Here is a 16,294-nt window from a genome sequence, read left to right on the forward strand (position 1 = left end):
TGGCGCGATCTCGGCTCACTGCAACTTTCATCTCCTGGGTTCAGGCAATTCTCTACCTGAGCCTCCTGAGTAGGGGGGATTACAGGCTCACGCCACCACACCTGGCTAATTTTTATATTTTTAGTAGAGATGGGGTTTCACCATCTTGGCCAGGCTGGTCTTGATCTTCTGATCCTGTGATCCACCTGCCTCGGCATCCCAAGGTGTTGGGATTACAGGCATAAACCACTGTGCCCTGCCATTCGTCAAACACATCTAAAACGTGCAGTTTTGTATGTAATATGACTAAATTACAAAGACATATAAAAATCTTTACTAATCTATCTTTCTAGATTATTTATTTTGAGACACGGTCTTGCTCTGTCACCCAGGGTGGAGTGCAGTGATGCAATCTTGGCTCACTATAGCCTCCAGCTCCCGGACTAAAGCAATTCTCCCACCTCAGCCTCCCAAGTACCTGAGACCACAGGTGGCACTGCTGCGCCTGGCTATTTTTTTGTATTTTTGATAGAGACGGAGTTTCACCACATTGCCCAGACTGGTCTCAAACTCCTGAGTTCAAACAATCCGCCCACCTCAGGTTCCCAAAGGGCTGGGATTACAGTCCTGAGCCACCAAGCGCAGCCCCCAACTTATTTTTAATTATTTTTATTTATTTACTTATGTACTTTTTTTTTTTTTGAGATGGAGTCTCGTTCTTGTTGCCCAGGCTGGAGTGTAGTGGTGTGATCTTGGCTTACTGCAACTGCTGCCTCCTGGGTTTAAATGATTCTCCTGCCTTAGCCTCCTGAGTAGCTGGGACTACAGGTGCCCAACACCACACCCAACTACTTTTTGTATTTTTAGTAGAGACAGGGTTTCCCCATGTTGGCCAGGCTGGTCTCAAACTCCTGACCTCAGGCAATCTGCCCGCCTTCACCTCCCAAAGTGCTGGGATTACACGGGTGGGCCACCGTGCCTGGCCCCGTTACTTATTTTTTAAATGGAGATATACATTTAATTTTAACCTGCTGATATTTCAAATTAAAGGGATGATGCTACACAATTCTTAGGCACTGGCCATGGGGCTACTCAGTGAGAAATATTAACTCTCAGAGGAAGTACTTAAGGGTCAATTAATCTTTTTGAATTCTGACATGAAAGCCTATTTAAAAGATTATGATTAACAATAACATTAACAATAACCATTCGTGAAGGAACTCATTTGGATCAAGAAGACAAAATCTTTTATGGCTACCATCAAGTAATAAATAAGACCTTTTGAATCCTAAATTATTAAATATTATTTAGAGAATAATGCAGTATCAGGCATTCAGGTAATACTCAGGAAGGAAATGCATAGTGATTAAAAGCATGGGTTCTGGCTTCCAAAATTGGCTCCATCTCTTACTAGTCATGTCTACTTGAGTAAGTTCATCTCTCTGTACCTCAGTTTCCATATATAGAGTAGAGATAATAGTAGTACAAACTTCATGTGAGGATTCAATGAGTTAATATATTTAAAGTACTTTCAGTACAGTGCCTAACATATAGTATCTGCTCTCTCTCTCTCTCTCTCTCTCCCCCCCTCCCCCATATATATATATAATTTTTTTTTTTTTTTTTAAAGATGGTGTCTTGCTCTGTTGCCCCGGCTGGAGTGCAGTGGCTCGATCTTGGTTTACTGCAACCCCCACCTCCCTGGTTCAAGCGATTCTCTAGTGTCAGCCTCCTGAGAAGCTGGGATTACAGGTATGTGCCACTATGCCTGGCTAATTTTTGTATTTTTTAGTAGAGATGCCATTTCACCATGTTGGCCAGGCTGGTCTTGAATCCCTGACCTCAAGTGATCTGCCCACTTCAGCCTCCTAAAGTGCTGGGATTACAGGCATGGGATTCGGGCAAGAATGTTCTTTAGTAAGAAGAAAATTGGATCGAAGGAAGAGCCAGGAGGAAAGAAACAAAGTAGAGGGGAAAAGGGGGGGAAATATGCAGGTAAATATAAATAAACATTAACTATTGAAAATAATGATTAATTTGGGAATTTTGAAAAGGTAAAACCAAAACACTGGACAATGATAGTGTATAAATTGGGAGGAAGGTGATTCGAGTTAAAACATTTTAAGATTCTTGTATTATTTGTGAGCCTCCGTGGCTACTAAAACACAGTACTCTTGTTTAATAACACTGGCACATGCCTATTAGAGAGTTGTAGCATCAGTTTATACTTATCAAGCTTAGTTTTGGTTCCCTTTTTGTGCTGACCCTTGGCAATTCCTCTTACTTTCTAAAGAAGTGAGATATTCATTTAAAAAGATGTTTGTTGCCTAGGCTGGAGTGCTGTGGTGTGATCTTAGCTCACTGCAACCTCTACCTCCCAGTTTCAAGCGATTTTCCTGCCTCAGCTTCCCGAGTAGCTGGGACTACAGGTGCCCACTACCATGTCCAGCTAATTTTTGTGTTTTTAGTAGAGACGGGGTTTCACCATGTTGGCCAGGCTGGTGTTAAACTCCTGACCTCAAATGATTCACCGACCTTGCCCTCCCAAAGTGCTGATATTACACGTGCGAGCCACTGCATTCGGCCTATTTCTTCTTTTGTTCAACAAATATCTTTTAAGAACAGGTAAAACTAATCTATAGTGACAGAAGGCATAAAAATGAATACTTTGCAGGGAATTGTGACAAGGAGGGAGCATGAGGCATAAGAAAGACTTCTGGGGGTGCTGGTAACGTGTTATTTCTTGATCATTACACTCAGTGGACATTTCATAGATAAATTCACTTTGCAATATTTTACTGTGCTGTTTATCATGTATACAATTTTCTGTACGTAATGAAGTACCTGTGTATAAGTGTATGTATGTGGTATCATAGAAAGATATTTGGTCTCTTTGTCCCCATTCTTGGCACAGAGCTCCTAAGTCCCTAGGAATTTTCTAAGTACTGAGAGTGATGGGAGTATCTTTTGTTTCAATGAGGTAACTCTTGGTGGGCCTCTAGGTAGCTTCAGGATGAGGGCTAGTGGCCTGAAAGACCAAGCCTTAATAAGAATCTTCGGCCGGGCACGGTGGCTCAAGCCTGTAATCCCAGCACTTTGGGAGGCCGAGGAGGGTGGATCATGAGGTCAAGAGATCGAGACCATCCTGGTCAACATGGTGAAACCCCGTCTCTACTAAAAATACAAAACATTAGCTGGGCATGGTGGTGCGTGCCTGTAATCCCAGCTACTCAGGAGGCTGAGGCAGGAGAATTGCCTGAACCCAGGAGGCGGAGGTTGCGGTGAGCCGAGATCGCGCCATTGCACTCCAGCCTGGGTAACAAGAGCGAAACTCCGTCTCAAAAAAAAAAAAAAAAAAAAAAGAAACTTCGAATTTTCAGCCCCATCTCTGAAGCTCCAGGGCAGGGGAAACAGCTGCAGCCTCAATCAATCACCAGGGGCTAATGATTTAATCAAGCATGCCCACATAATGAAACCTCCATAAAAACCCCTACTCAATAGGGTTCCAAGAGTTTCTGGGTTGGTGAACATAACAAAGTGCTGGGGTCGGGGTGGTGTTCCTGAAGTGGGCATGGAGACTCCACACCCCACCCCTATACCTTGCCCTATGTATCTCTTCCATTTGGCTGTTCCTCAGTTGTATCCTTTATAATAACCAGCAAATGTAGTGAAGTGTTTTCCTGAGTTGTGTGATCTGTTTTGGTAAATTATCAAACCTGAGGAAGGGGTCATGGGAACCCCTGATTTACAGCCAGTCACTCAGAAATATGGGTGGTCTGGGACTTGTGACTGGCATCTGAAGTGGGGGTGGTCTTGTGGGATGAAGCCCTTTTAACTTCGAGATGAGATGCTAACTCTAGGTAGACACTGTTAGAATTGAATTGAAGCGCTAGATATCCAGTTGGTGTCTGGAGAATTGTAGAAATGGTGTTGGGAAAGACATGATGTATTTGGTGTCAAGAAGAAATAAGACCCTCACTGTAATATTTCTGTAGAAGTTATAAAAGGAAACCCCACAAAACAGCTTACACCAATAAAATTCTGGTAGCTTGTAAAGATATGTTAAATATGTATCCTAAAAATAATTTTTAAAATGCATATTAGTATTTATATAATCTTGGGTAGGAAAGAATTTTCTAGGCGTGACACCAAAGGCAGAAATCACTGGTAGCTGTGACTATATAAAATTAAAATACTAACAACAACAAAACTTTTATACACAAAACATTGTGAATAGTATAAAACAAAAATATAATTATATTTTTCTATAAAGAAAAAGATTTGTAAAATATATAATAGACAAAAGGCCAATAACTTTATTTATATACATAAAAATTGTAAAAAATTATTAAGAAAAAAAAGGAATACCCCAATTGTGAAATGGGCAAAGAACATGAACTAGCAATTCACAAAAGAAATATATAAATGGCCAGTGAGTTCTGGACGCTAACAAAGAGGTTAGTAATTTGCCCAAGTTCACAAAAATAGTAAGAGGGAAATCAGGATTCAAACCCAAGGAATGTTACTCTCCAATAAATATTTGTTTAATGAATGATTATATATTTAACACTAGAAAATGTTTACATCAGGCTGCAAAATGTAAGTTAAAAGACAGGACATACAATGAGATCCCTCTCTGACCACACACTCACATAAACATCTAAACAGGCTTAGAAAAAAAAGCTTTCACTAAAATGTAACAGTGGTTAGATTGTGGAAGCCTTTTTTCTCTTTGTACTTTCTGAATTAAAAATTCAGAATATGCATATATGACTTCCGCAATAAAGGAGAAAAGTTATATTAAAAACCAAATGATAATACAAAATAAAAAAGTATACGAATACTTTTAATGACTCCCAATTATCCATGCATACATGGCTCAACATGGATCTCTCTGGGTCCCTAATCTTTAGATTCAACAATCATGTCATGGTTCTGTAGTTTCTTCCTCTCCTACCTACCGTTTAGCTGTGAAATGAATGTTCCTGAAACACTGTGACTTACTTGTAATCACTGCTTTCAATAATTCTCCATTTTCTATATAAAAAAGTAGAAATTCCTAAGTCTGGTGTTCAAGGCCTTCCACAATTATGGCATTCAGTCATCTTTTCACTTTATCACACACAATTTGCTGTTTGTGTATATATGTTGCCTACAGCTTTTATAACTTGTTCATGTGGTTAGCTCTACCTAGAATGTACTCTCACTCCATATGCCCATGTTCACCCAAGGCTCAGCTAATATACTATCTTCCATATGAAACATTTGCTAATTTCTCTTAGTCACTCTGAGAGCTCTTGGCTCTTTTATCTGCCTCTCTAGGCACTTATTTTCTTTTATTTTTAAGTGTTCTTTCCTAATAGACAACAGCTTGAGGTAAGATCTTTGGATTATTCATCTTTGTGCTCTTCTTACTGAATACTTACTGAGTGAATAAAGTTAATCAACAAAAGAGAAAAACTCACAAACTTCAATACCATTATGTTTAAGTATTTGAAAGTGTAAGCCTCTGGTTATTAAGTAGTTCCAAGGGTTTCACCTTTTTTGAACACAGGATATACAAATTGTTAACAGTGTAGGATGGTTCTTTCTTTCTAGGTCTCTGACCTAATAAAGAGATTTATGAATGTAACAAACATAAGTACTATAGATCCTTTTTCTCACAAACTCTTAAATTATTCTGGGTACTGCAAACACCAGAGCACTTCGGTCTACAGCAGTTTGGTTAGTACTGACCAAATTTTTCCAACATATAGCGAATGTAAGCTTTATCCTCTGGGAAAGAGGACACAGTTGTAGAATGAATATTCTCTTTTACCTTTTCGTGTTGTGCACTGTGGTGCCTCCCAGGACAATCCTCACTCCAGGAGTGGTGCGGTTCAGGTTATAAACTGTTAGAGCCTCTTCATAGGTGGCTCCTCCAATTACAAACACAATGATATCCTGAGGTCTGCAATAACGAAGAATGAGATATTATCACAGGATAAGAAAAAAAAAAAGGGCTGCGACTTATATACACAGAGTTTTACTTTCTAAACCTTCCTTTTTTTTGGTGGAGGAAGCAGAATTAAAGCAGAATAGAATAAAAGGTTTAAAAAAAGTTTTAATTATCTGAAATTGGCAGGAAACAGGGCAGGAAATGCTGAATAGTGATTTGCTTTCTGTTTATGAGCGGATGTCTTATAATTTCTGTGCTGTGGATTTCAGAATAGCACAATAGTGTTTGCTGGAACCAAATGTAGAAATATTATTTTATATTCAAGAGGGTACAGAGTGCCTCACTGTGACATGATATCAATACAGCAGTATTTTATGTTTATATTAATACTACACATCTGCTTTCATTTATAAGCCCTTTGTCAAATACTTAGTACAGTGCTATTACAATGGCCTCTGTCCAAGGACCTCAAAGCATTTTTGAAAGAACTGGCATATCTGGATATCCCCAAAACATGGGAACTAGAAACATTTAGTATTTTGAATGTAAAAAAAAGAATGGGACACACAAATTAATGGTGCTTCTAGGAACTCCATCTTTTCTTAAAATATTTTTTCTGAGTCTTTGGATAAACCAAGAAACAGAAACCATGGAAACAAACAAACAAACAAACAAACGTGAACATAGCAAATGCTGGACACGTTAACACATCAGCTCAGTCGCTACTTTCATTTGGGTAGCACTGTGTTGTTTTACTGTTTCCTGTTTCAATCCTTATCAAAATGGCTTCATAACAAAAGTGAATGCGCCTCCCATTAGCTCCTTCTGTAGATGTCACCAAGAAGGAGATCAAATTATTTTCAAAACTATTAATCTTTGTCCAGTTTTTCTTTTCTCATGCCATCAAAAGAAGATAAAATTAATTAATCCTACCAGGCAAGTAATTTTGTTAAATTGGACACTCATTGGACACTAAAACTATATCAAGCAGAAGCATTCATTTTGAATGTTATTGCACAAAACTAACCAGAAACATCTTTAATCAAGGAGTATACATGCTTCTGTATAAATCATGAAAAAAAAACCCAACACTACCCTTCCTTCCTGCTTGTCTGTCTCTCTCTTTCTAAAATACCTTGAAGGAATTAACGGAGAGAGTATTTGTTCTTGTGAAACTTCACTGAAACAGAATCAGCTACTTTTGGCTATTTTTAAATGTTCAGATAGTCTCTAAATTGCAGAGATTCCCCAGTAAAAGTTACACAAGGGAGGGTATGGTGGCTCATGCCTGTATGCACTTTGGGAGGCCGAGGTGGGTGGATCACTTGAGGTCAGGAGTTCGAGACCATGCTGGCCAACGTGGTGAAACTCTGTCTTTACTAAAAATACAAAAATTATGTAGGTGTAGTGGCAGGTGCCTGTAATCCCAGCTACTTGGGAGGCTGAGGTAGGAGAATCACTTGAACACAGGAGGTGAAGGTTGCAGTGAGCCAAGATCGTGCCACTGCACTCCAGCCTGGGTGACAGAATGAGACTCCATCTACCAAAAAAACAAAAAAAAAATCAAACAGTTATACAACCTACCAATGATGAAGAGGTTGTTATGGTAGAGTGTCAATTATGATAAGGGTCCCCAGTTCCAGGCTGAGGACCAATACCAGTCTGTGGTCTGTTAGGAACTGGAGGGGGGCACAACAGGAGGTGAGCAGTGGGTATTAGGGCCTGAGCTCCACCTCCTCTCAGATCAGTGGAGGCATTAGATTCTTGTAGGAGTGCAAATCCCACTGTGAACTGTGCATGGTAGGGATCTAGGTTACTTGCTCCTTATGAAACTAACACCTGGTGATCTGAGGCAGAAGTTTCATCCTACTTGACTTGTCAGCAACATCTAAGTTGATCACTTGCTCCTTCTGGATATACCTTCTTCACTTGGTCTCCAGAGAATTACATACTTGGTTTTTTTTCCCTTGCTACTTTTCAGTATCCTTTGATGGTCCCACTTCATCTCCATGACCTCTTAATGGTGGAATGCCCAGAGCCCAGCCATTGGCCCTCCTTTCTTCTCCATCTAAACTCCTTCCCTCCATCTGCTCCATTCAATATAGTGACCACTTGCCACTAATGGCTGTTTAAATTTAATCAAAATAAAATTAAATGTTTAATTCCTCTGTAGCACTAGCCACATTTCAAGTGAACAGCCATACTGGCAAGTGGTTACCTTACTAGTTAGCGCAGAAACAGTACATTTCCTTCCCTAGATAATCTCATCCAGTTTTTTGGTTGTAAATAAATCTATCTGCTGATGGCTCCCAAATCTCCATCTCTAGCCCAGACCTTTCTTCTAAACTCCACACTTAAATATCTGTCTACTTGACATTTCCATTTGGATGTTTAATCGATTTCTCAATTCAGCATGTTCAAATCCCCAATCTTCCCTAAGCCTGTTCTACCTACAGCTTTCCCTATCTTACTTGATAGTCACTTTAGCTTTCTAGCTGCTTGATCCAAAAGCTTTGGACGCATTCTAACTCTTCCTTTGGGACAGAAGTGAAGTTGAGGACATAGTGAGAGAAAGAGGAAGAAGTAAGCATAAGCCAGCTCATAGAAAACCTCAAATCTCACAGGCCATGGGGGAATCACTGAAAGGTTTTCACAGGTTACCATGATCAAATCTGCATTTTTTTTTTTTTTCTGAGACAGAGTCTCGCTCTGTCACCCAGGCTGGAGTGCAATGGCAATCTTGGCTCACTGCAACCTCCACTTCCTGGGTTAAGCTATTCTCCTGCCTCAGCCTCCCAAATAGCTGGAATTACAGACGCAAGTCACCATACCTGGCTAATTTTTATATTTTTAGTAAAGATGGGATTTTGCCATACTGGCCAGGCTAGGGGTATCAAACTTCTGACCTCAGGTGATCTGCCCACCTTGGCCTCCCAAAGTGCTGAGATTACAGGTGTGAAGCACCACGCCCAGGCAAATTTCCTTCTTTTTTGAAGGATAGTTTTGGCAGCTGTGCAAGAATGAATTGGGTGTCATTGCTGGGAAAAGCTGGAGAATAAAAGGCTAGTGTAAGACTTCTGGGAAGATATGATGAAAGCTAGAAGTAAAGACATCCCAGAAAGGGTGGAGAGGAGGTACTAGATATCCAGGCACAAAAAAAATACATATTCTTCAGTATTTGGTCAATGACTGAATGTGGAGGATAGATAGGGGTAAAGGAGTCCATAACTTTGTTTTCTGGTTTTAGTAACTAGGTGTAGTAGTTTCGGTTTGAGAAAAAGGACATTTAATGAGAATAAGACAAAAACATGTTATGTTTTAGATACTGTGGAATATTCTAATGGAGATGCCCACTAGACATCTGTGTATTCAGGTCTAGGGCTTTCCACAAGTATGTGATAGCTGAAGCCATGGGAATAGATGAGTTTTGTCTAGGGAGAACATCTAGAATGGGAAGAGAACCAAAATAGATTTTTTTGTCAAGTCCCTAACAACTACAAAACAAGTAAAAAGAGTAGCTAGCACTAGCAACTGAGAAGAACAGTTTCAGAAAGGTAGGAGGAGAATCAGGAGAGAGAGGTTGAGGGCCAGCTGAGTCTCAAGAAGAAAAGAATGGTTAATAGTGTGAAATGGAGCAGTGGGGAAAATAAGGTGGGAATTGAGAGTCCCCTGGATTTACCACTGTGATTTTGCAAGAAATGTTTTAGTGTGTTGTAGTGGTGTAAGGAGCCAGGCTACATGGATTGAAGAGTTGAGAAACGGGACAGTGACTGTGGGCTTCTTTATCTAAGACGCCTGGCTATGAAGGGAAGGACATAACTTAGAGGAAAATCTAGGACCAAAGGCTTTACATTTATTATTTGTTTAACAAAATAAAATGGAGTATGATTATAGGCTGTGGAAAGTCGGTAGAGAAGCAAAAAAGAATGGGGGAATGGGGAGAAGAGAATGAGACAGCTAGCGAGTCAGAGAGAGAGCGCGTAAATAACAAAGGCTTCAGGAGAGCAGGTAGGAAGGTAAACCAGAGTAGTGGCATTCTGACTTTCTGACTGGTGTAAGATGATATCTCAGTGTGGTTTTAATTTGTATTTCTCTGATGATCAGTAAAGTTGAGTATTTTCTTAAGTGTTTATTGGCCACTTAGAATTCTTTTGAGAAATGTCTGTTTGTGTCCTTTGACCAGTTTTTAATGAGGTTTTTTCTTATTGCGTTCCTTGTAGGATGTGGTTTAGTTCTTTGTTAGAGGCATTACTTGTAGGTTGTCTGTTGATTCTGTTGATCATTTCTTTTGCTGTGCAGAAGCTTTCTAGTTTAATTAAGTCCTATTTGTCTATTTTTGTTTTTGTTGCATTTCCTTCCGGGATCTTTGTCATAAATTCTTTGCCTAGACCAATATCCAGAAGAGTTTTTCCTAGGTTTTCATCTAGGATTTTTATAGTTTTAGGTCTTACATTTAGGTCTTTAATCCATCCTGGGTTAATTTTTGTATATGGTAAGAGATAGGAGTCCAATTTCATTTTTCTGCGTATGGCTGGCCAGTTTTCCCAGCATCATTTATCCAGTGGGGTGTCCTTTCCCCATTGTTATTTTTGTCGACTTTATTGAAGATCAGTTGGTTGCAGGTATGTGGTTTTTTCCCTGGGTGCTTTATTCTGTTCCATTGATCTGTGTCTGTTTTTGTACCAGTACCATGCTATTTTAGTTACTATAGCCTAATAGTATAATTTGAAGTCAGGCAATGTGACTCTGGGTTTGTTTTTTTGCTTAGGAGCACCTTGGCCATTTAGGCTTTCTTTGGTTCCATATCAGCTTTAGGATTCTTTTTTTCTAATGTGAAGAATGATGTTGGTAACCTGATAGGAATTGTGTTGAATCTGTAGACTGTGTTGGATAATATAATCATTTTTAACAATATTGATTCTTCCAATCAATGAGCATGGGATGTTTTTCCATTTGTTTGTGTCAACTATGATTTCTTCCATCAGTGTTTTGTAGTTCTCCATGTAGAGATCTTTCACTTCCTTTGTTAAATATATTCCTAAGTATTTTTTGTATGTGGCTATTGTAAATGGGACTGAGCTCTTACTTTGATTCTCAGCTTGAATTTTATTGATCTATAAAAATGTTACTGATTTTTGTATGTTGATTTTGTATCCTGAGACTTTAATGAAGTCACTTATCAAGTCTAGGAATCTTCTAGAGGGATCTTTAGGATTTTCTAACTATACAATCCTATTGAATGTGAACAGAGATAATTTGACTTATTCTTTTCCTATTTGAACGTCTAATATTTCTTTTTATTAGATTGCTCTGGCAAGGACTTTCAGTATGTTGAATAGGAGTGGTGAGAGTGAACATTCTTCTCTTGTTCCAGTTCTTAGGGAAAATGCTTCAATGATTTCCCCATTCAGTATGATGTTAGCTTGGGTTTGTCATATATGGCTCTTACTATTTTGGTTTATTAAAAAGTCAAAAACAACAGATGTTGGCATGGATGCAGAGAAAAGGGAATGCTCATATACCGTTGGTGGGAATGTAAATTAGCTCAACCTCTGTGGAAAACATGATGGAGTTAGCTCAAATAGAACTAGCTCCAAACTCATAATGGAGCTAGAACTACAAATAGAACTAGTGATCAAGCCACAGGGAGGGCAGTGAATGCATAGGGTACGTCCTTGCTCATGTCCCCACTTCTTCCTTAAAAACAACAATAACAAAAAGGCTGGGCCTGATGGCTTATGCCTATAATCCCAGCACATTGGGAGGCCAAGGCAGGTGGATTGCTTGAGCCAAGGAGCTTGGGATCAACCTGGGCAACATTGTAAGACCCTGACTCTACAAAAAAATTTTTTTAATTAGCCCGGTGTGGTGGTGTGTGCCTGTAGTCTCAGCTACTCAGCAAGGGAGGGGGCAGGGAGGGGGCACTGAGATGGGAGGATCACTTGAGCCTGGGGAGTCAAGGCTGCAGTGAGCTGTGACTGTGCCACTGCACTCCATCCAGCCTGGGCAAGAGAATGAGATGCTGTCTCAAAAAAGAAAAAAGAAAAATCAAAAACAACTTGCCATTTGACCCAGAAATCCCATTACTGGGTATCTACCCAAAGGAAAGGAAATCATTATATAAAAAAGACACCCGCAATCATGTTTATCCCAGCACTATATACAATAGCAAAGCCATGGAACTGACCTAAGTAACTACCAACAGTGGACTGGATAAAGAAAATGTGGTATATCGACACCATGGAATACTAAGCAGGCATAAAAAAGAATGAAATCATGTCCTTTGCAGCAACATGGATGGAGCAAGAGGCCATTATCCTAAGTGAAATAACTCTCAAGCAGAAAAATCAAATATAGCATGTTCTCACTTATAAATGTGAGTTTAACATGGCAGGTACACGTGGACATAAGGATGGAGAGAAGAAACTATGGGGACTCCAAAAGGGGGGAGGGAGGAAGGGAGATGAGGACTGAAAAACTACCTAGATAGTTACAACATTGATCAAACTATTGGTAGAATGCCTTCTGGCTTCTGGTCAATGTTGTAACTATCTGGGTGATAGTTACAGACTATGTAAAAAGCAAGAAGATAAGAGGCAGTTAAAGTGTTCAGAAACAATAAAATAAAAGGACATTATATTCACCCCAAAAAAGAAAAACATAGGAAAATAATATATATATTTACTCAAGATAAACTGCAAAATGGATTACTCAAACAAATTTATTTACTTAAGTAAATAAATGAATTGCATAGAATATTTTATTAAGAAGAGAGAGAAACTTTCCTGTGCAGGGATACAGTGACCATCTTGGTGACTAATGAGAAGAATCAGACAGTTAACACTTTTGTTTTGAGCTCCTGATCTGATAAGTCAATTTAAATAGCCGTTGAGCAGACAAATGAAAGCATCATGGAAAATGATATTGCTTCTCCATAGCTATCCTCTAACCATCACCTACCTGCAGAATATATCTGTCTCTTATAGAAAAGAAAGGCAAGAACTGGGAAGGAATAAACTCAAGTGGGCTTTTAGCATCGCAAGAGAACACTGTCCTTCAGTCCAATCATTTCAGGGTGGCAGGATATTTTTGTACTACTACTGGAGAGGAAAGAAAATGTCATGGATGGTAAACTGTGGGTGTAGGGTTATATAAATATAAGGACAAAACCTAGATACATGGATAGGCTCTTAGAATTTGGCTCAATTGTATGTCTCACAAAGATGACTATGTCACATTTGGTTATGAAAACATTAATAAATGTTTTCCTGAGCCTCCTACTACTTATTCAAGCTGGCTTAAGGAAGAACATATATGAAAAAAATGTTTAAATACCACTGACATTTTTCCTTTTCATTCCTTTCCCAGTGACTTTTAAAAGTAGATGTTCCAAGAAGGCCAATGGTAAAACATATAGCAAATCTTTTTCATGTGATGGTTGAAGCTAAGTGGAATACACAAGTTCAATTCTTTGTGTGCATCTTCCTGTGCTCTGTAATTCACCATGGCAACCAAAGCATTAATTAATGCAGACAGCAAACATTAGAAAACAGCAGCTAGCTCATGCTGTATAGAGATATACAAGGATAATCAAGGATAATATCTTATTCTGTTAAAAAATTAAAATATTAACATATAGGATTTCTGGAAATATTTATTTTTTAAAATTTTTATCTTAGGCTTGGGGGTATATGTGAAGGTCTGTTACATAAACATGTATCATGGGGGTTTGTCTGTCGTACATATTATTACATCACCCAGTTATTAAGCTCAGTACCCAATAGTTACCTTTTCTGTTCCCCTCCCTCCTTTCAACCTTCTTGCTCAAGTAGACCCCAGTGTCTGCTATTTCCTTGTGTTCCTGAGTTCTTATCATTTAGCTCCCACTTATAAGTAAGAACATGCAGTATTTAGTTTTCTCTTTTCGTGTTAGTTTGCTAAGGGTGATGGCCTCCAGATCCAACCATGTTCCCACAAAAGGCATAATCCCATTCTTTTTTATGGCTGCCTAATATTCCATGGTGTATAAGTACATTTTCATTATCCAGTCTGTCATTGGTGGGCATTTAGGGGTTGATTCCATGTCTTAGATTGTGAACAGTGCTGTAATGAACACTAAAGTGCATGTCTTTTTTTTTTCTTTTTTGAGATGGAGTTTCGATTGTTGCCCAGGCTAGAGTGCAATGGCACAATCTTGGCTCACCACAATCTGTGCCTCCTGGGTTTAAGCATTTCTCCTGCCTCAGCCTCCCAAGTAGGCGTGTACCAACATGCAGGCTAATTTTATATTTTTAGTCAAGATGAGGTTTCACTATGTTTTTTTTTGTTTGTTTGTTTGTTTTTGAGATGGAGTCTCACTCTGTTGCCCAGGCTGGAGTGCAGTGGCATGGTCTTGGCTCACTCTGCCTCCCGGGTTCAAGCAACCTTCCTGCCTCAACCTCCCCAGTAGCTGAGATTACAGGCTCCCACCACCACACCCAGCTAATTTTTGTATTTTTTAGTAGAAATGAGGTTTCACCATGTTGGCCAGGCTGGTCTCAAACTTCTGACCTCAGGTGATCCACCTGCCTTGGCCTCCCAAAGTGCTGGGATTACAGGTGTGAGCCACCACACCCAGCCACATGTATCTTATGGTAAAATGAGTTATATTCCTCTGGATATATACCCAGTAATGGGATTGCTGGGTCAAATGGTAGTTCTGCTTTTAGCTATTTGAGGAATTGCCATACTGCTTTCCACAATGGTTGAACTAATTTACATTCCCACCAACAGTGTATAAGGGTTCCCTTTTCTCTGCAACATCTCCAGGATCTCTTATTTTTTGACGTTTTTTTTCCCCCTCAAGATGGAGTCTTGCTCTGTTGCTCAGAGCTGGAGTGCAATGGCACAATCTCATCTCACTGCAACCTTCACCTCCTGGGATCAAGCAATTCTCCTGCCTCAGCCTCCTGGGTAACTGGGATTACAGGCATGCACCACCATGCTCAGCTAATTTTTGTATTTTTAGTAGAGAAGCGGTTTCACCATGTTGGCCAGGCTAGTCTCGAACTTCTGACCTCATGATCCACCCACCTTGGCCTCCCAAAGTGCTGGGATAACAGGTGTGAGCCACCGCACCCAGCCTATTTTTTGACTTTTTAATAGTAGCCATTCAGACTGGTGTGAGATGGCATCTCACTGTGGTTTTGATTTGCATTTCTCTTATGATCAGTGATACTAAGTTTTTTTTCATATGCTTGTTGGCTGCATGTATGTCTTCTTTGAGAAGTATTTGCTCATGTCCTTTGGCCACTTATTTTTTTTTTAAGATGGGGTTTTGTTCCTGTTTCCTGGGCTAGTGTATAATGGCCTGATCTTAGCTCACTGCAACCTCCGCCTCCCATGTTCAAGTGATTCTCATGCCTCAGCCTCCTGAGTAGCTGGGATTATAGGTGCCGACCACCACTCCTAAGTTTTTGTATTTTTAGTAGACATGGGGTTTCACCATGATGGCCAGGATGTTCTCGAACTCCTGAACTTAGGTGATCTACCTGCCTCAGCCTCCCACTTTTTAATGGGGTTGTTTTTCTCTTGTAAATTTGTTTAAGTTCTTTATAGATGCCGAATATTAGACCTTTGTCAGATGTATAGTTTGCAAATATTGGAGTATAGTGGTGTGACCTTGGCTCACTACAACCTCTGTCTCCTGGGTTCAAGTGATTCTCCTGCCCCAGCCTTCCGAATAGCTGAGACTACAGGTGCCCACCACCATGCCCGGCTAATTTTTGCATGTTTTTAGTAAAGACTAAAACATGGGGTTTCACTATGTTGGCCAGGCTGGTCTTGAACTCTTGACCTTGTGATCTGCCTGCCTTGGCCTCCCAAAGTACTGGGATTACAGGCATGAGCCACAGTGCCCAGACTTGTTGAGAGTTTTTAACATTATTTCTATATGTGGTTAAGTTAGGTGGAAACACAAACTTTCAAAAGGCAACATTTTATCTATTTTGTGGAGAATTATATTTATGGCTAAAATTGTAATTTTTGAATATACTTACAAATGATACAGTTCTTATTAGCATTTACTACAGGAAAAAAGGCCAATGAAAAAGGACTGCTGCTTCACAGAAACAAAAAATAAGCTGTAGCAACAAGATTCTATTACATTTGTGTAAACGTGAAAAATACTTCCTTTTTGAATTGACTGACTCTGGAATGCATGATCACATACCTCCATTTCCTCACCAAATGAAAAAGTTGCTTGCCTTTATCAGAGACAAGAGGCAATTCTAGAGTGAGAAAAAAAATTAGCTTGAAAAATAGGATATGCAAGAATCCCATCTGCAGAATGATCAAATCCAATTTGTGGATACAGCTATACTGCCAAACAGCTTAAAC

At 39.5% G+C, this 16,294-nt stretch overlaps 1 protein-coding gene across 1 annotated transcript in view; it reads right to left on the bottom strand.

Moving 5' to 3' along the window:
- The window catches only part of VPS45 (vacuolar protein sorting 45 homolog), an 80,369-nt gene that overhangs the window by 28,788 nt on the left and 35,287 nt on the right, over nt 1-16,294 (bottom strand). Inside the window, exon 13 of the mRNA XM_037744871.1 lies at nt 5,798-5,929. Coding sequence (XP_037600799.1) covers nt 5,798-5,929 — 132 coding nt within the window. The remainder of the gene's footprint in view (nt 1-5,797; nt 5,930-16,294) is intronic.

This window comes from Cebus imitator, unplaced genomic scaffold (genome assembly GCF_001604975.1).
Source record: "Cebus imitator isolate Cc_AM_T3 unplaced genomic scaffold, Cebus_imitator-1.0 Scaffold188, whole genome shotgun sequence".
NCBI lineage: Eukaryota > Metazoa > Chordata > Mammalia > Primates > Cebidae > Cebus > Cebus imitator.